We start from the raw sequence: 21,062 nt of genomic DNA on the forward strand, positions 1-21,062 counted from the left end.
AATTTACACGACCTGGCAAACGTGAACCTTCTAACAACGCATGAGTTGTTGATTCCTGCCTACAAGGTTACCCTTTCAGACTATTTCCCATGTTAATAAATCCTTCGTATTCACGAGTGCGGGTATAAGAACTCACCATTAATTAACATGGATGTTGTACAAAGAGATGATGTAATATAAAGTTGCAAGGAACCGGCTTCGAGAATAATAAAACTGATAGTTCCGAGACGTTCAACAAAAGAGCATCGCCATTTATGCCAAATGAATCTTCGTCCTTGAGAAATATTAATGTAATACGGCATCGCGTGAATATCGTGAAACAAAAAGCCGGTCTTCCCAGAACATTTCCAAGGGAATATCCATCTATTCGTGTAGGCGCAGAGGATTCCTTAAAACATCTTGCACCTGGTCTCTTCCATCTGATAGTCTAGTGTGTACCAGTCTGTTCAAATATGGTGGCCCATGTAGTAATCTTTTCCGTACTTGCCCTGTGGACGCACGCTGCAACAAGCAAAGTGATACGTGAGTAGCAAATGGTTGGATCATATCCTGAAGTAGTTAGCATGTCCTGACTAGTTTCTCTAGCTCTACCGCAACTGATTCTATTTTCTGACTTCACACTGCCAACATGTGCCAAGAAGTTGGCTATCACAGCCAGCTACGAAGCCAGGAGACCCAGGTTCGAATGCCGACCTTGTGAGTGTCTCTTCATCAATTGAAGACTAACATTGATAAACGCTGTAAGTGCCACAATAATTCAAACACCGTTTTCTACGTTAAACTGTGAAATGTGCCATGCTTTATAATGTGGTAAACGTGAAATGTGGGTGGTAGCCCTCTAACTACAGTATGCGCTAAAATATACAGTACTGGAATTAAAAGACGAACATTACATTGCTGTCATCTGTGAGTTTATTTATCCTGAAAGAAACACTACATACACATTATTAGCGAGTTATAACTTCCTTTTCACTACTGAGAACACGAGCGGCTGGAGCTTATGCCCCATCGACAAAAGCACATGCGCGTTCGAGGTGCGCGAGTTTCAGTACTGTATATTTTGGCGCATACCGTAGTTCAAAGGGCGTGTAAAGAGGTCACTAGTGTGCATGTTCTTACGGGCTGATGTGCGGAACGATGCTTTCGCTTTTGGCACTTACAACGTTTACCACTTTTAGTCCTCAATTTCATCACCCATTCTCATTGTCGCGATTAGTCAAAAGTGGAAAAATCCGACGAATGATAACAAAAATAAAATCATTCTGATTTCACACTATTATTCAGTATTCGGAAACTTTCATTTTAAAAGTAACTTAGTTACTCTTGTAGTAGCAAGGTTCAAGATGTAACAGAGTTACAGTTACTCATTTAAAAAGTAATTAACTCACAGTTACTTTCTGCTAGGTATTTTCTTGCAAACACATTACACACGGTCAATGATCATTAACTGTAACAAAATGAACACATGTAGACTTACGTGTATTGAGGGCTTCACCGATAACGCAGTGGTAGCGTCGTTGCCTTGTAATCAAGGGGTCCTGGGTTCGATACCCGGTGGAGGCACATAGTGGTTCGGATTCCACTTTAAACTGTAGGTCCAGTCCCGATTAGCCTTACCGTGCATAAAGTGGACTTAAAACACCAACTCAATCAATCAATCATATGTGTTTTGATTGCTTGATGGGTTTGGTTTGCTTTACTTAGCTTTTCTTATAGTTTTGGCTAATCGCGAAGATGAAGATGAGTGATGGTAGGATGAAATTGATGAAGACATACAAAGAACACCCATCCCCTGGCCGGGATTCGAACCCGGGAGCCCTGGCGTCCTAGAGTGATGTGCTAACCACTCCCCAACCTTTTTCTCGGATGAATTTAAATTCGGTCCAGGAACCTTTTTTCCAGATCAATTTAAATATTATCCAGGAACCTTTTTTCCACTAAACAATACGCAACTTTGAGCGAATTCAAATTATGCAAGCCGGCCCCCGTGGTGCAGTGGTTAGCACATCGCGCTACGACGCCAGGGGTCACGGGTTCGAATCCCGGCCTAGGCATGGGTGTTTTTGAGTGTTCATTCATCAATTTCATCATATCATGACTCATCCCCGTCTTCGCAAATTAGCCAAAAGTGGCACAAAAAAGAGAAGTAAAATAAAGCATATCAATCAATCAATCAAATTATGCAAGAAAAAAGGTCCCGGTCCCCATTAGAATTTATGGGTCTCTGGACCTTCTTTTTAAAGAAGGTTTTCAAGTGATGAAGTGACTCCTAGCAGGTGTGCCCATCCCCCCCCCCCCCAAAGCCATTGAAGCATCCTCCATAAAGTCATCCCCCCAAAATAATTGCTCGTCTCACACATATAGTTTGGATAAACACGCAGTAATTGATTTATGTTTGAATGTCGATAATCTGATTTCATTTTTTTTTAAATTAAATTTTCGAAATATGTAAGCTTTAGACAACGAAAACTGATAGTATTTTACAAATATCCAGTCAGTCGTAGCACAGGAACACATACAAGCGAAACACATCGTTCCTGAAATCATCCAATACTAAAAACTTAAGTCCGTCCGCATGTCGAAACCGAAACACGTATAGTGCAACCACAAGCAAAGAAGCCTGCGCAGGTCCGCGACTCCTGTGCACCGTACTCCCGCGAGGAGGGGAGGGGGAGAGTGGACCATGCTTCCTTATGGCCCGAGAGGAACGGAAGAAGGGAAAGCTGCGCGGGGACTTTTCGTCTAAGGTTTTCTTTCCTTGTGGTCGCTCTATACCACAAAGTAAACACCAGGCATTGTTTACCACTGGCCGAGATGCCAACATTCGAAAGGCTCATGTCATTCGATCGAATTCGAAACCTTTCATTGCAGTTGAATAAAGAAAGAAAAAGCAAGGCTCACTTTTATGATTGCTAACATAGAACGTACAAAACAGCTCAAGCGCACTGCCATTGTTAGTGTACTGAACCTTCTTCTTAACAGTTTGTCTGCTTGACTAACCTTGTATTAATGTGAACAGCGCCCACCCCCAACCCCTTCCAAGCCGATTCTAAAGGCATGAGAGGTGGTATTTCATTTCAACCGCATCGCCGCGATCACCCACAGGTAGGTAGAAAAACATAATAACCATAACTAAAAATCAATGAAACGAAACAATCCCCCATTTTTGTGTGAAGATATGTAAAATTGGTAGCTAAACTATAAAATGTTGTCCCTCCCTCAAAATTCCCATGGCTAAGCCGCGTCATGAATAAAAAAAAATTTAAAAATCATCAATGAGTCAGGAGAAGTTAAATAAGTGCTCCCCTGTGCTATGCACCACGCATGAAGGCGTATAGGGGGTGTGGGGTTAGGGCTTCACTTTCTTGATCACGGCCGAAGGTGGGAGGAGGGTGATGTGATCGGCACCACGCCCCTGACCGCTTTTAACCCCCAGAGTTTCCTCCAGGTACCCACTTTATACGACGCTGGGTGGGCGCCGGAGCCGCTTGAGGAAAGTTAAATAATCTCTAATATTGTCAATTGAAGACGAAGTTCCAAACATGGTCAATTTTAACAGGTTAATTGATGAATTTGCTTCATTTAAGGCAAGAAAGGTTAACCAAATTATTTTCTTTCTGAGATATCAGTCGGGTTTTGGAAATATTTTGTAAATTTTACTTAGAATAATGTGTAATGCATAATTTATAACGATGTTATTTTTTCAAGCGGAATTCAATAATGTCAAATTACAAGTTTTTCAACTGACAACATACTAGACACTGTATTTCAATTTTTATTTCTAATTTTTCTTCTTTTACTTTTACTTGTACCCTTATATTCTAGTAACACGCTGCTGATTCTCAAAGTAGTAGCAATAATACGTTCTTAATATGTTCTTCATACACACTAAGTCATAGGCTAGTTGAAATATTCTTAAATATGCTAACCTTTTTTAAATCAGAAATGCAAACTACGAATCCCCTATATTCTTTTTAAAAAGTTTATGTTCGTTTTTTCTATTCAAAATTAATAGGATGGAAATATCACAAAAGACAGGTTTACGTACGCCACTGATCGCTGTATAACGCACCCTTCTGACGACCGGGGAGGGCGAGGGAGCCGAAGCGAAGGGCTATTTAAAAAACACGTGGTCTTCCACCGCTGCAAACAGCGTTGGCGGCAGAAAACTTCTTGGTCCTTCCCAGTGACGTATGCTGGTTCTAACGAGTGGGTAATCTCCGACCTTTTGATCCTCAAACTCCAAAAGTTTCCGTGCAATTTATGTCAAGCTCCATATTGGATTTAGGAATATTGTGTCGGAATGTTTGTCTTATTGCTACGATCACAATCAATTAATTCTCGTTATTACAGTTTACTATACGTGTAGAATTTCAAATAATAAAACAAGACAGTATTATAAAGCTACGAAAAAACAACCTGTGAAATATAAAATGAAAGACGTGCACTAGTGAAATAAAAACCCGCAATATTAATTTAAGTGCAAAATTCAACTTACTCCAGGACCCGATTACTTGTGCCGTACCACATCCAAAGCACGCTGTTTGTCCAGTTCACGTCAATACGTGTCTGTGCGAAAGATTGCAGCTTAACGAAGGAAGTTATGTGACTTTTGGATTTTTCATGTTTGGCACAAGTGTAGCAAAGATTACAGTATCAGCCACGCGTCCATACATTCTTTTCAGCCCCGAAAAGTAAGCACGGCCAACAAAAATGCAAAGCTTATTAACACTTATACTTCCTGTTAACCATGGTGTTTTGTCATAATTTGCTTGTGAAAATGCCTCACATATTCCCGATTTTTGTCTTTGTGTGTAGAAATAAGTTCAAGCGATGACACTGGCCTACCTGTATTAACAATTTGCAACTTCTCCTGAAAAGATCTTGTTCCAAAAGGTATAGATCTTGTTCCAAAAGGTATCATTAGCAAATCTTGTATCACATCCATTACCCTTTAACACAGCACTATCACGACAAACACTAACACAAAAATAAATAATAAACACGAAGCACAGCACGAATCCAACGACTACACGCATTCAGTTTCACGCGCCAAACTTCTGTTGTTGTGTTCCTGGCTCAGAATGAAATTCCCTATGAATGATAAAAAAAAATCCCTTTCCGAGCTCGAAATGACAGGTTTTTAAAAGTTCGAATCATTGCAGGTCAGAGCCAGAATTTTATTTCGGGATGGGGATCATCCCTTATTAGCAGCCGCCACATAAAGTTGAAACAGTGGGGTTACAAGTCCTGAAGATGAATCTCAGATTATTACAACGTATTATGAAAAGTGTTTAATCCTACTAATGAAGTAAAATTAATTACCACTATACACTTTTTAAATTAGATATTTGTAGGATTTCGGGGAGGGGGGTTTTAGCCCCCCCGAGTCCTCCACCTGGTTACGTGCCTGATGTGTTTTTTTTTCGTTTTATGTTTAATTCGTTCATCTTCATCACTATTAATCTAAACAGGCGGAATATAGCAACTTAAATTAACTAATATATATATATATATATATATATATATATATATATAATTTATTTTTGATATCTTTCCCTTTAAAAAATATTCAGTTCCGTGAAAGAAGTATTCTCGGTGCTTTTGAAGATTAGAGAGGAGAAACAATCACTATTTTTGTAAATACAAGGATGGGGGGAGTCAGCAAATAGGTGCTTTAATTGCTTAAGCTTTGAATTTTAATTCAGTTTGCTTCATCTTCAATATTTAAGTTTTTCCCTTTTGATAAATTTATGTTCAAGTAACAGAAATCAGCAAGACAGAAGCAAATGTAAAGTGAAAATTAGCGTAGAATTGGTTTGCCCATGTTATTCAGTTTTCCTGTTCTTCGCACTCTACCGGGTATGTTTTCCCTAGTTCAGCGGAGGGAATGGAAAAGGCTCTGAAGGTTGAGAGTGCGACCGGTGGACTCTCACAAGAAGGAGCTTACCCTGGGCACGGAATCACCGCGCCTGAGAAGCAGTGTTTCCTCCCCCTCTTTCCTCTCTCCTCCCTCCTCGCCAAGGGTTGTAAGGGAAGCGGGAGGAATGACGTCAGGGTGAGATTCCCTGAAGTCATTCCACCGGCTGGAGAAAGGTTCCCGGACATTCGGCGGCAAACGATTGGAAGTATTTGCGCGCTTAAAGCAAGGAAATGTATGCATCGAAATTGGTTTGGAAGAATATTGCGAAGAAATGTGTGTGTGTGTGTGTATATATATATATTTAAAAAAAAAAAAAGAAATACAGCCGGGTCATCTGCGATTACCTAGATGACCCAGAGTATACGCCGCTGGTCCTTCCTGCTTTCTGTGTCGCTTGGCAGAGGCAGTGTTGCTACATGAAAGGGAATTTCCCTTAGTGCAGAGAAATCTAGGTCCAAATAGGTAAAAAGGGAGATTTTATGACATACAGAACTTACCGGAAAATTTGAAGTGTCGCATTTCTGTTCTGCCCAGTTACTGACATTTTCGGGGAGGGGACTTCTTAATTTGTGGGGGGATTTTCCTCTCCTGGCCACCCCCTGAATTCATCACTACTTGCAGTTACTTGACAGGTGCCAATAACTATAACTGAGTTACTTTTTAAAATGCATAACTGTATATAACTGTTATTTTTTTGAACCAAGTAAGTTCAAAAATAACTATCCGAAAACTGCTATTAACACTTGAGTAATACACATAAAACAGTCTGGGAGTGGCTGCAACACATGATCCTATCTATTAAGGAACAAGTAAAAAAAAGTTATCATTTTCTTTCCAGCTGATTTCATCGAGGTGTGCAAGCTGAATGATCCAAATATCAACTCCTGCCTGAAGAAAGCAATTCAAGATGCAATACCATATTTTTCAAAAGGTAAGTTTGTAGTGAAAAATTAGAAAATACCACTTACTTCGATTATTAAGAGGATCATAATTCATTGTTTATGACTTGGATATTTTACCTCATTTGATTACTTTTTTTAACTTTCTGCATTTCAGATCTACTTTTATTTAGGGACTATGTAGTCATTCCCTATGGAAGTCAGATTTTGTTCTTTTCTGTTACCCAAAAGCTTAAAAGTAATTCAGTAACTTTTAAAAAGTAACGTTCACAATAGCATTAATGCATACAAGCAACACTAATCCAGTACCCTCTAATCCTTCATTGGTATTCGTGTTCCAGAGTAATGTGGTTGGTATACATGTGTCATGTGAGTGTGGTGTTCACATATGAATTACATTGTTTTTTGTCATTTTTTGAATATCTTTTGACATTCATCATATTAAAAATAGTTTATAAATACTTATTGCCCAATATATAACACTTTATAAGTTAGAATTTATCTTATTTATTATATAATAACAAAATTATATTCTAGTATTGCAATGATATAGGTAATGATTACCTATTATGAGATACAAAGTATCAAGAAAAACAATAATTTTTGTAATTTAATTTGGAATTTACTTTAGATGTTAACTAATTTGCATAACATTACTAATAAATTCAATAATGTATCACGTGTTGACAAAAGAGATATACATTCATTCTACTTCCTAGTTTCATCCCACTCAATATATTGATGAAAAAGAACAAATAAAAATAGGCTCATCTGCATAAGGAGATTGTTCAGTGTTGCTACCATTATTACTTTTCAATGACCCCTCAGCAACCTTATCTTCTGGGCCCTGACAATCAAAATTTCTGCCAGGTCTTCTCTTTTCTCATCACTCAGTTTAGCAAGCCATGCTCAGAACTGCTGTACTTCATCATAACAAATATTAGGTTTCAAAGTTCCTTCTAGCTAGAAATAGCGAGAAAACACGAATTGAAGACTAAAATTGGTAAATGCTGTAAGTGCCACAATAATTCAAACACCGTTTTCCACGTTAAACTGTGAAATGTGCCATGGTTTATAATGTGGTAAACGTGAAATGTGGCTGGTAGCCCTATAAGTAGTTCAAAGGGCGTGTAAAGAGGTCACTAGTGTGCACGTTCTTACGGGCTGATGTGCGGAACGATGTGATTTCCAAACACTTTCACTTTTGGCACTTACAACGTTTACCACTTTTAGTCCTCAATTCAGTGAGCACAGCAATAAAATATCTGTGCAGAAAATGGTTATGCAGTTGGTATATGTGTGAGTGTGGTGCTCACAAAACACGGGACTGACCGTCATAAAAATGACGTGTCTGTGTGGACTGAGAACAATGCACACAACCTATAATAGATATCATCTAGCCATAGACATTACAAATGACAGCTACACAAGACCAGAAAGTGATATTATTATCTGGGCCTGAAAAACTTACAATTATATCCTAGGGTGAGATCCACGCTCACACATATACCAATGAAGGGTTAGTGATGGCCTTTACATCTTATTTAGATATATATTACTTCTGTGTATAAAAAAATATTGCCTGAAACCAGCATTTCACAAGTATATCATTTCATCTTTCAGGTATACCAGAACTTGATATGCCAACTGGCGATCCATTCCATATTGAAAATATCCACATGAAACATGGTGGGAATGCTATATTCTTTGATCTTTTCATTTATAATGGATCATCCATTGGTGCTTCACGGATACACATCAACGACGTGAGGTAAAGCATTTCTGTGCATCTTAAAAATCAATAACCTACTTTTCTGTTACTGTAGAGAACATATCCTTGATGAAAATTCTGTCTACTGTTGTCAGTAGATCAATAGGTGGTTTGAGAAATCTACTGTGTTCAGATTTTCAAATAGCTATAAATTGTTGTTGTTCGGGAGGAATGGGAAGATATTAAATATAATACTGAGGGGATATTTTCACTTGTAGTTCCTCTACTGTATTATTTTCAGTAGATCAATAGATGTTTTGAAACTTCTACTGTATTCATATTTTCAAATAGATATAAATAAAAATTGTTAATCAAGAGGAATGGAGAAGTATGTTTACAGCCACCATGTTAGGCAAGTACATTACATGGCATATTAAATATAATATTGAAGAAAATATTTGCACTTGTAGTCTCTTTACTACACATGTAACGTGGACATACTAAACGTGTTCAGTAGAAAACCATTGGGTTTCAGTAGAGTTTCGAGGACACAATAGGGAACAATTGATAATAGTAAACTTTTTCTACTGTAAAGAGAAATTTCCAGCAGGGAATCTGCATATTTGTGATATTTCTCTTCTTTTGCTAACTGTTTGATCTATTTTATGTGGTCAAGTTAATATATAGGAGCCTAGATATATATGTAGGAATGCACAGACATGACATTTTTTGCTTACACCAATGAAGTAGCAATATAAAATTTACCAATACTGACAAACAATATTCTATCAATCTGATACAAAATTACGAATGTTACATTGACCTCCTAAATAAGTAACTGCAATAACGTCTGCCTTAGAAAAGAAATTATATATTTTGGCATTTACATTACAAAATACATGTATAACAATTTTGATTTGATTTGTTTTCTTGTTCCTTAGCGTCACTTTTCTGAAACTTTTAGCTAATCGTGACCATGAGGATAGTGACCATATGTTGAAACTGATGAAGGAACACTGACATGCATACCCAGGCTGGGATTCGAACCTGGGTTCCTGGCATTGTAGTGTGAGTGCAGGAATTATATTCATAAAAATAGTAACACAATGGCATAATTTACAGACTATAGAAATATCACATCGATAAAATAAGTGGCTATTTTACTGATATACCTATAATCAGCTCACAGTGAGTTTGTACCAATAACTGTCTCCTTTCAAATACTTCCCATGGTATTGGAAAATATTGGTTTTACAGTACTTTTCCAGTCTGTGTATTTTACAGGCATAAGCAGTGCCGTTATAAGCTCCACACCCACATTTACACCCAAATCTTCATAATGAAACGAATGAAAATAACAGCTTGTGAAGTTGATGAAACCAATAATTTTACCCGTTTTAGGAACTCACTAGGTGAAAGTGTTAGTTACAGTGTTTTGTAAATGGAAAGTTTCCACATGGTGTCTAATGGTAGACTGTGCTTCTTTGTAGAGTAAAACTCTACTGCACACATTATTATTCATTTGAATCACATTTTGAGATCAGTTACAGTCACAATGATCTGGTGCATGTGCAGTGTGTTATTTAAAAAATGTTCAGTGGGGAAAATTCCTGTAACCCCTTCTCCTCAAATACGAAACTGTCCATGTGGCTTCATTTTGCTTTCTGTTCATTTTTTTTATTAAGATCTGCAGTTTGAGCAGCCAAGATTTTCACAGAACAAACCCATCTTCTAGTCTGTGTGTTTCATGTGAAAACGAACTTAACACATTATGAAGAATAACTTTTTGGAACACCATAACAAATATCACACTTAACACTTAAGAATGGCCAGATATTACTTATTTATCATGTTAAACTCTTATGACTTTTGGAATGTGGTCACAAAAATGAAAAAAAAAAACGGTTTCCAGTATTGGTATGAGTTCAACCTAATTTCTAATTTGTGCAAAAAATCATGAGACCACTATGACCTGCTCACTACATAAAAGGTCATGTATTTTCGAATGCAAGCTAAAGAAATAAAGAGTTCAGTTTTAATCAATGTGCGCAATTTGTTGAAAAATGTTACATCTTAGCTTACAATGAGTGAGTCTACTAATGCATTTTCTCTTTTGTTTCAACTAGCTTTTCTTCTGAAGAACGAAGGCTCCGAATAGACATGTCTGTTCCTGGGCTCACCTCTACCATTGCCCATTACAAGTCTAAGGGAAGGATTCTTGTGGTGCCGCTTAGTGGGAATGGGAGATTTAATATTAGCACATGTAAGTAAAGTTTTGCACCCATAGGCATGCACACGGGAGGCCAAGAGGGGGCAGTCCCCCTATAATACCCTTACTTAGAAATTTAGTATAGAGGAATTTTATCACCATTATTAAACAATATTATGTTTTTCTTTTAAATTAAGTATTTTCAAGGCGGTTAAAATTCCAAGCAACTACGGAAAGGGAGAAAGGTGCATTATTTTCTATGAAACTGAACTATACAACTTCGTTCTCTAGCAAATTTCTTGTTATTAACACTCCCCCACACTTTATTCCTTAGTTCTGTTACCTCTATTTACTTACAAAATAAATTGCCCATATATTGGAACTCAATAGCAGTGATTGGATGACAAAAGTGTGGAGTGGGTTTTTACAGAGACAGTTTACTTTTGCTTTGCAGACAAGGCTTAGTGTTAAGAGGCCATAGTGCAGGACAAAAGTGGCATAAAGTATGGGGGCAACAGCACCCCTAATTACAGTCACTTTTGGAAATTAATAAATTATGTGTAGTTGTTTTGAATCTGCTGTACGAAATCATGTTTATATGTAAATTAGTCTAAACAACAGAGAAGGAACATAAAGGGGGAGGGGAAGAGAGAACTTTTGTGCCACGTAAGTTTGAATTCTTCTAATACAGTGATATCCCTTGGGTCCAAACACACTCCATACACGCCCCTGTTCTATAATCAATAGAATAAAACAGGGAGATGAAATGAGGGTGTTCCTTCTCCAATTGAACTTTCATCAGAGGATCTTTGCACGCCTAATTGCAACCATCTGTGAGAGGTTGTGGTGTAATGTGGTGTTTCCTAGGACTCAGTGAATAGCACTGTAGTCTGATGCTGATAATAAAATTAATTATAGCAATAATCAATTGACAGGGATGTCATGGGGGGTTGCAGCCCTGATTTTTTTTTGTTTGTTTGTTGTTTTGTCACTTAGTATATCCTAGGAATTGGATACTTTGAATTTGTGAGCAAGTATTGAAACTTTATGATTAAAATATATTAAAAACATCAAACATGACACCAGACTTCCACCAGAAGCAAGTACAGTTTAGCAGAGCTGATATCACATTTCGGCTTTGAAAAGTGTCAAGGTCGAGAAAGAAATAAGATAACCATTACTTGTCTCTCATCTGTCTACCAAAGGTATGAACTTTACGTACTCCCATCGAATGTTCCTATGAATACTATTTTTTCATGCGTATTATATTGATATTGGTAACATTTTTCTGGTGGTACACAATGATATGCTGTAACAGCACCTTTTTACAGGTGAGCATGAAACTAATAACATTTTATTATGACAAAAGAAATGTGTTTGTAATTATATGAATGCCCGATCATTTGTAAGCATACCACAATATTTTTAGTAGTTCTTGTGCTGAACACAATAAGGAATGTTTCGGACCAAAGCAACACACGACAGGCTACAAGCAACACATGTCACTTGGAAACGAACCCTCAGAAATAAATGCAATTCTTCACACAGATATAACAACAATATGCTCGTACTGGGCTGTTTTCTCAATAATGTGCACCGTGTCGCCACGGTCTGTTGGTAGCACATGTGCAGAGTCTGTATGACAATGTCTCTTGTTGCGTGCTGCTTCGGTTGGAAATCTCCCTTAGCTCCCTAACATGAAGAATACGGGAACCTTTCCTCCCAGAAAAAAAGTACTGTGTGTGACTCCTTTTAATTTGTGCTTGGATAATTCGAACAGAAGTTTATTCCCCTTGAAATCTTTAATGATGTGATATTTTTGTTAATTCGAATTTTGGTAAAATCAAATTTTTTGTGCCCCTTGGGAGTTTGAATTTTAAAAAAGTCCACTCTGTATACATACATACGTACCTTTTTTGCCCGAATATAAGCCGCACGTCTTATCCAAATTTCAATTGTGAAAAATTAGGATGCATCTTATATTCGCGACCTTAAAAAATATGACATTTCGTCAAATCGTATGCTGTTAAAAATGTGCCGATTTCTCATTTGAAATAACAATAATGCAACAATGGCATTGTAGATACCATAATGTTATCCAACAATAGCATTGTTGTTTCTAACTGGGCATTGTAAAAACTGTCGGCATTCTTGATAACGTACACTTTGATTTTATTAAAATTGTGTTTGTTCTTCTCTAAGCTTATACAGGTATTCATTTCTACTACATTTCCCCGAATCTGTCGGTAAATGGTTACCGGTATTTTCTTTTCTTCTCTCAGCTTATATTCGGGTTTCATCTTTTTTTTTTCTTTTCGCTCCTTCAAATTTTAGGGTGCGGCTTATATTCGTGCCAATACGGTACTTTTTTTTATATGTACAATCACCTGCAATAAAATGTTACACCTAGATCCTCATTCCCTGCTTCCTGTTATATGTTGCCTAATTGTACAGTGAAGTGTATACTTTCTAGTGTAGACTTGCTATTAAAGTTAGGCAACACATATAACACAGGGAAAGGAGTATTTCAGGACCTAGGTATCTCATTTTCATTGTAGGAACTATATGTAATGCATGTTTCTTTACTAATTCATTTTTTATTTAATTGTTACAGATCAAAGTCATTCAACACTTGACATGACATTTAAGCCAACTGTACGGGATGGAGTTACATATTGGAAAGTTGACAAAATTACAGTGAAAACACAAGGTGAAAAATATTATGTTCACATGTCTAACCTCTTCAATGGAAACGTGATTTTAGGTAAGTTCATGATTGAAATATTAGTGAAGAAATACTGCTTATGACTCATTTCTCTCTCTAGAAAGAAGGAAAAGAAAAAGAGGAGGAGAGGAAGACAAAAGAGAGAGATTGAGAGAGCGAAAGAAAGAGACGTCTAAAAGAGTGAATTGAGTCTTTTAAACCTTTTCTTTTGCATGCCAATCTTTGATAACAGTTTCAATATCTCTTGAATTATGTAATCATATGCAGGGTGAGACCTAAAATTACCACCAGAAATATTTCAAAACTACCTTCACAGATGTAAAGTTATGAGAGGGGCTCATGAAATTAGTGGACACAAAACATTGAACTACGTAAGGAAGTAGGATTTTCAACACAAACTTACGTTATTTTAAAATGGAAACTCCTTGCAATTGAAAGCAGGAAAAAAAATATTAAAAATTGCGTTTGTTACATTGTAATACGTCAAGTAGTTCCCAAGTAATTGAAACATGAAATTGATGCTTGAAACAATCATCTCAGAAGTTGATATGTGTGTCGTAACAAATATTTCCCTCTTTTGAAGTCATTCATGTGTCGTAGCAAATATGATTCCCCTCTTATTTGTAAATTGGTACAGTTACAACGGGAAACATGTTTGATACAACACACGAATGATGTCATTCATGTGTCGTAAAACATGTGCTCTGACACATAGGGGGAATGTTTGTTATAATACACGTATCAACTTCTGAGATATTTGTTTCAAGCGTCAACTTCACGTTACAATTACTTGGGAACTACTTGACGTACAGGGGCAGTGCCAGGGGGGCACAAAGGGGGTGCTCACATACCCCTTAATTTTCTTCCGCACCCCCTATTCAAAAACTATGTTGAAAACATTAACTCTTACAGTGCCATCTATATGTTGTAGTCACATTGAGCACCCGAATGTTAGGTATTGTACAACAGCCAAGCATTGAAAGAGAAGCCGCGTATATTTTCCTCTACTGTCGGCAGTCTCTATAAAGATCAGAGGCTGTTGTATTTTCTTTTGTCAGTATTGTTGTTAAGAATTGTTGCTTCTTTTGTTTTAAGCGGTCTGTTTGTGTTTCTCGATATTTGCCTACATCTCAGCAAGTTCTTTTTTTTTTTGGTATTCTTGTTAAACAGTTTTATTGTCCACCTACTTGTTGTTCCTATTTTTGCCTTCAAGATATCAAGTCGTGCTTGGGAAATTATTTAGTGCGAGTTGTATCATGACGGGATGTTTCTGTTAGTGTGTTCCACGTAATATGTTTAGTAAAGTACCATTTCAGACTTTGTCCAGGAGACCAAAGTTCGCGAAGAAATGTTACAGATTGTTGATGGGGATAGTGCGGCAGAAGAGGATTTTAACAAATATGAAGTTGCCATGCACTTAGAGTTTTGCCCTGACACCGCAGCATCTGGGGCAGATTGAAGGTAGCCAGTGGCACAATCACAGGGGGCATTACCTCCCCCCTCCCCCAACCTTGGTCGGACATCAATTCTATGGGGGCGAGGGCGGAAACATTGAAGTAAAAAAAAAGCAAGGCTAGCAGAATCTAAGAGTAGCAGGACAAAAAGGATACTCAAGGTGGAATTAGTTTTCATGTATATCTTTTTTCTTCCAGATGGCCAGGGGCACCTGCAAGGGGGTAACAGAGAGGCGATTACCATCCTCAATTTCAAATTTTATGCAAATAAAAATATATTTCTTAAATTTGTTTTCATAAATTAGTTCTTAAATTTGTTTTCATAAATTAGTTCTTAAATTTGTTTTCATAAATTCGTAAAAGTTCAGAGCCGTAGCTAACGTTATAGAAGACAGAATGCGGCACCCTATTAAATTAATATTGTTTTCAGTTTGCAATAATTTGGAACTAAAAATTTTCTTGCGAGCGAAGCGAGCAATATCATTCTTTCCTGTAATGCATTGTAAATTACCAGAGAGAGAAGTAAGACCAACTATGTACTTCAGATGGTTACTGCTATAACTTGACAAGTTTAAAAACAAGACGCTGCAATCCATTGTTTGCGCACCTCACATCACATTTCCCCTCTCCATTGTCTGCGGCGACGTTCGTTCGCAGTGTTGCAACCCGAAGGCAGCGGAATTGTCTGAGAATTTTCAACGAAATTTGAATGTGAAATGCATGAATTAGTATCCCCTCACCTACGCTACCTATTGATTACGCTAAATTCTAAATACATTTTGATATTATCCCTTTAAACCTTAAATGAATTAAGTTATATTAGGGATATTTCTTACCAGAATAAGAAATGTATGAAATAAAACGATAGAAAAATAAAAAAATATATAAACGATAGAACTGAGCTCACCTTCTAAATGTTTTCCAGTTCTTCTTCAGTTTCACTCTCCCACTCATCCGAGTCTGTGTCTACCGATGAATCTGTGTCCGTGTCTGAATCGACTTCACCAAGTCTAATTATCAATTCATCTACACGCTCGTCCATAAGTCCATCTCTTTCAAAGTTTCAATGCTTTAGAAAATAACACAGGCAAGCGTGTTAACAGATTGCCTTCTCGTAGTGATTGTTGTACGATAAACGATAAACAAACGAACCACCACCCCACTCGGTTAAAAAAAAAAAAAGGCCACTGCTCGATGTCGCATTCAGAAAATGAAGTCATTCGCCCTGTAGTTTCTCTTTGTTATAAACCTTAACGCACGTGCGTAATACTACAGTTTGCGATCGGCGGACCGCACGCATTTTCAAAGGCCGGATTAAATAAAATGAACCACTGATATAATAGGAGCCTCCATGCACCGTCACGCTAAAAAGTGAAAATCGTTTGTCATATTTGTTTTAGCTTAATTTTGCTGAGTTCGCACCACTGGTATTCTCAACGCCAGACCAGTGAGTAGAAGAGTGGTGGGGAGGAAGACGTAATAGGAAGTGCTCCGCAGCGATCTGCGCATATCGGGACTTAACTTGTCAGGCTATAAGCAGTTTGGTCATAAATGCATGGACAATTGTTTGGATGAAAAGGAGATTTATATCATTTTTGCTGTTGGTTTTTTATGAGGCAGATGAATTGATTATGTAATGCATTTAAATAATATGTTATATATATGTATTAAAGAAACTTTGAGTACGTACACAATTTAGTGTTAACATGTTGCATACATATTTTCTCATTTTTTACGTCGCTCCATGTTGCATATGTATAAAACATATGTCGTACATGAAAGTTATACATGTCATATGTACAAAAATAATTATATTCATCATGCATTTTCTGTATATCGAAAATACAGTTTGTATGCTTGTTTTCAATTATTAGGTAATGTGAAATTGAACGTGTTGAAAAAATATTTCAAATCGTTTGTCCAACACAAATGCTTTAGCATCGACTTCTCCCCTTCTTGCATTATTTACAAGGATAAAAACATATTTGATACTACTACTTTTATTACTACCACTGCTGCTGCTGCTACTACTACTACTACTACTACTACTACTACTAATAATAATAATAATGTCACTATTATTATTATTTGGTCTAGGAATTAATTCATGCACCTGGACAAGAGATGGCGTAACGAGCGTATCGTCCCACAGTTCCGTGTAGCCACACATGCGTTGAAAACTCCTATCAGTGCGCATCGTTCGTAGTATAGGGCAGTTGATTGACGTGTCAACAACAGCATTTTGTAGTCAACTGAACATGGCGCAGTTCGTGCCAGATAAAGTGTTTTTGCAGGGTGTTCTGCTTCATTACTTTAACATGCAGAAAAGTGCTACCGAAAGTCATCGTATTTTGGTGGAAGTGTATGGTGACCATGCGCTAGCTGAGCGAACGTGTCAGAAGTGGTTTGCACGGTTTAGAAGTGGTGATTTCGGCTTGGAAGACCAAGAGCGACCTGGACAGCCAAAAAAATTTGAAGACGAAGAATTGAGAGCATTGCTCGATCAGGATTCGTGTCAAATGCAGGAAGAACTTGCAGAAGCATTAAGCGTTGATCAAACAACAGTTTCCAAATGCCTCAAAGCCATGGGAATGATTCAAAATATGTCACATTGGGTTCCACATGAATTGAAAGACAGAGACGTTGAAAGACGAAAAACCATTTGCGAATTGCTGCTTCAAAGACAGAAAAGAAAGGGGTTTTTGCATCGCATTGTTACTGGCGATGAGACGTGGATCCATTACGAGAACCCGAAATGAAAAAAGGCCTGGGTGAAGCCAGGTGAACCAGGTCCATCACAACCGAAACGAGATATTCACTGTGCAAAGGTTATGCTGTGCATATGGTGGGATATGAAAGGTGTGGTGTACTATGAGCTGCTGCAACCGGGTGAAACTATTAATGGAGAACGTTATCGACGACAATTAATGTGTTTGAAGCAAGCTCTGGCCAGGAATCGACCAGAATGGGAGAACAGACATGATAAACTTATTTTTCAACATGATAACGCTCGCCCACATGTCGCAAAACCGATCAAAACCTATTTAGAAAATGTCGGATGGGAAGTTTTACCCCACCCGCCGTATTCACCAGACGTTGCTCCTTCGGACTACTACTTGTTCGATTGCATGAATAACGATTTGATTGGACAGCGGTTCACTTCTTCTGAAGATATCAAAAAATGGGTCTCTGACTGGATCGCTTCAAAGGATGAGGACTTCTTTCGCCACGGAATCTGTAACTTGCCTGACAGATGGGCGAAAGTGGTGGCTCGCGATGGACAATATTTTTCTTAAGGTATTTATGTATTTTGTGTTTGAACTACAGCTTCAATGTGTGTGTAACAACCGCACGAATATGACCAAATATTATTGTTGGCACGTTTATCCTGGTACCTTCCCCCCCCCCCAAGACAAAAATTCGTGGTTTCACCTCTGTTAAAACATGCATTCATATTTTCTTCATTTTCAACATCGCACCCCCCCCCTAAATTTTATTCCACACCCCTCAGCACCCCCAGATGATTAATCCTGGCACCGCCACTGTTGACGTATTACAATGTAACAAATGCCATTTTTAATGATTTTTTTCCTACTTTCAATTGCACTAAAAATAATATGGGGTTTGCATTTAAAAAATCTTATGTAGTTGAATGTATTGTGTCCACTAATTTCATGAGCCCCTCTCACAACTTTATATCTGCGAAAGAAGTTTTTCAATATTTATTGTTGTTTACGAAATATTTCCGGTGGTAATTTTAGGTGACTCATCCTGTATAATGTCAGAATGTTAATTTAACAGCAATGACACACTATTACATATTAAATGTATTCCATTTCATTTTTTTCTTTTCAGAACAAACAATGAATGCATTCCTGAATGAAAACGCACACGAAATATTTCAAGAGGTTCGACCAACCATAGAAGCATCATTTGCTAAAGCAATAAAAGACTACAGCAACAAATTTTTCCAGCAAATTCCTGTTGCAGAAATATTTCCAGAGTCATAGATGCCACACATTTTGGGATTAAATTTTGACGGTGCAATAAAATAATGTTTATACGACATAATTGCTGATTTATACTGCATGCATTTCTTCATGTTTCCATTCTTCAGTTGTTCCACAATGTTGGGCATGAATAAAATACATAGTAACCACAAGTTAATATAAATTAATATTTAGTGATCTAGTACAGAAAACATGGTTAATATAATGAATCAGTGCGTTCCTTCTCCTCGACTACTTTCTTACTAAACTGAATTTGGCATAAGCTGTTGCTCTTCCCACATTTGCCAAACATTAACCTTTCTAGCATAAATCATGAGCCCTTCGATTCCCGGTGGAGGTACATAGTGGTTCGGATCCCACTTTAAACTGTAGGTCCAGTCCCGATTAGCCTTACAGTGCATAAAGTGGACTTAAAACACCAAATCAATCAATCAATAAATCATGAGCCATTGTCGATATCTGTCAATCCCAGGTTTGGAAAACCACAAAATGGATAAGCTACAGGATAGTAATTTAATTCGATTTGTTATTTAGTGTCACATTTTTGCCACTCTTGACTAATTGTGACGATAAGGATGAATAAGATATGATGAAAATGATGAAGGGACACACAAAGAACCATTTCCAGCCTGGGATTCAAATTCTGGACCCCTAGCATCATAGCATGCTGTGAAAACCACTCCAGCATGGATGTAGGCATGATAAGGATGAAAGATAAGATTAAATTGACAAAGAGACACAAAGAACGCTCATGCACAAGTTTGGATTAATAACAGAGACCCCTGACACTGTACTAGCCACTCTTCCATGTCGGTCGGCTCATGGGATTGCAGAAATGTATGTAGAGCACACTAAACATTTCCATAGAAACTGAGCAAAATGAACTTCTTTAGTACGACATGAATAAAAATTAAGAAAAAAATTAACCTGAGAAGTGGGAACAGCATGAGGGTAAGCGTTGCTTGTCTGGTTTCCATTGGCTCTTCTCAGTCAAGTAGATGGCATTTTCCTTGTTTCTGATTAAGCAATCAGTAGTGTGAGAAAGATAATGGGTCGGACCAAACATGGTTCAATTGCAGAGGTCTTCTATGTCCATAGGTTGATGACTTCTTGAGCAGAGGTAGTCTGCATTGTTGTTGAGTATATAAGAAGCTTGCAGGTCTTTTTCTGCTGCTTATCTCTGCTGGATTGTGCCATTCTGTGGATTGCGGAGCAGTAGTTCCGAAAGAAGATCGTTACAGTTTTAACGTGATGAGATGTGGCTAAGGGTATCTTAAGTCTAATTGTTAAGACTACGCTAGACTTTGACGCCAGTGAAACTTTTTTTTAAAATTCCTCTCCTTTCAACAAACCCTATGATATTCGAAATTCTGAAAAAATACATCTGCTTACAATTCCTTTTACAGCATTCACAAGAAACTTCTTTCACTGTTGTCTAGTTATTCCTAATAGTTTCATGCCACAAATATCCATCCAAGATATCTAGACAACAGTGAAACCAAGTCACACAAAAATTCACATAAATGCTATACTCATAGAAGGATGTAATTTGGAATATCATAGTGTTTTTTTCAAAAATGGCTTGGTTGACACAGGCCAAAGGTTCAATGGAGCCTTAATTTTTGTATTTCTTTTCCACTGCACGCACATTGCTACAATTAGACTTCTACATGCTCTACTTCAGGCCTGTATTTTTATGAGAGCTCTTGGACTGAAATGACTTTGAAATGTTTCTTTAGAAATAAATGCAACCTTTCATACATGAGTGACACAACAAACTATATGCTTGACACATGAACCAAGCCCTTTTCTCAATATTGTGAATCATGTCGCTTCACTCTGGTAGTCACTAGAGATGTCGAAGCCCAGATAAAATTTTATCTGGAAATAATATATTTGTCTATCCAGATATCCAAATTACCCAGATTATATGGATATCCGATATTAGGATTATCCAGATGTATATATTATCGAAATTATTCAGATTATCTGAAATGTTCAGATATCCAAATGTGTGCATTATTTTGACAGTTTTATTGTTTATCAATTTTACTGGCTAACCACATTTTCTTTTATTTATCATTTTCATATTTCAGTGTGTGGATTTTCTACAAATCCTTCATCAAATTAG

The 21,062-nt window shown here is 37.4% G+C and overlaps 1 protein-coding gene across 1 annotated transcript; it reads left to right on the plus strand.

The window, feature by feature from the left end:
• Nucleotides 1-328: 328 nt before the first annotated feature.
• On the plus strand, nt 329-19,095 carry LOC145994381 (protein takeout-like). Its single transcript, XM_083130493.1, has 6 exons — nt 329-522; nt 6,762-6,854; nt 8,446-8,593; nt 10,660-10,796; nt 13,357-13,506; nt 18,777-19,095. Exons 1-6 carry the CDS (start codon nt 453-455, stop codon nt 18,929-18,931), a joined length of 753 nt encoding a protein of 250 aa, XP_082986619.1. The 5' UTR covers nt 329-452; the 3' UTR covers nt 18,932-19,095.
• The last annotated feature ends 1,967 nt before the right edge of the window (nt 19,096-21,062 follow it).

Source organism: Lepisma saccharinum, chromosome 10, assembly GCF_977018435.1.
Source record: "Lepisma saccharinum chromosome 10, izLepSacc3.1, whole genome shotgun sequence".
Taxonomy (NCBI): domain Eukaryota; kingdom Metazoa; phylum Arthropoda; class Insecta; order Zygentoma; family Lepismatidae; genus Lepisma; species Lepisma saccharinum.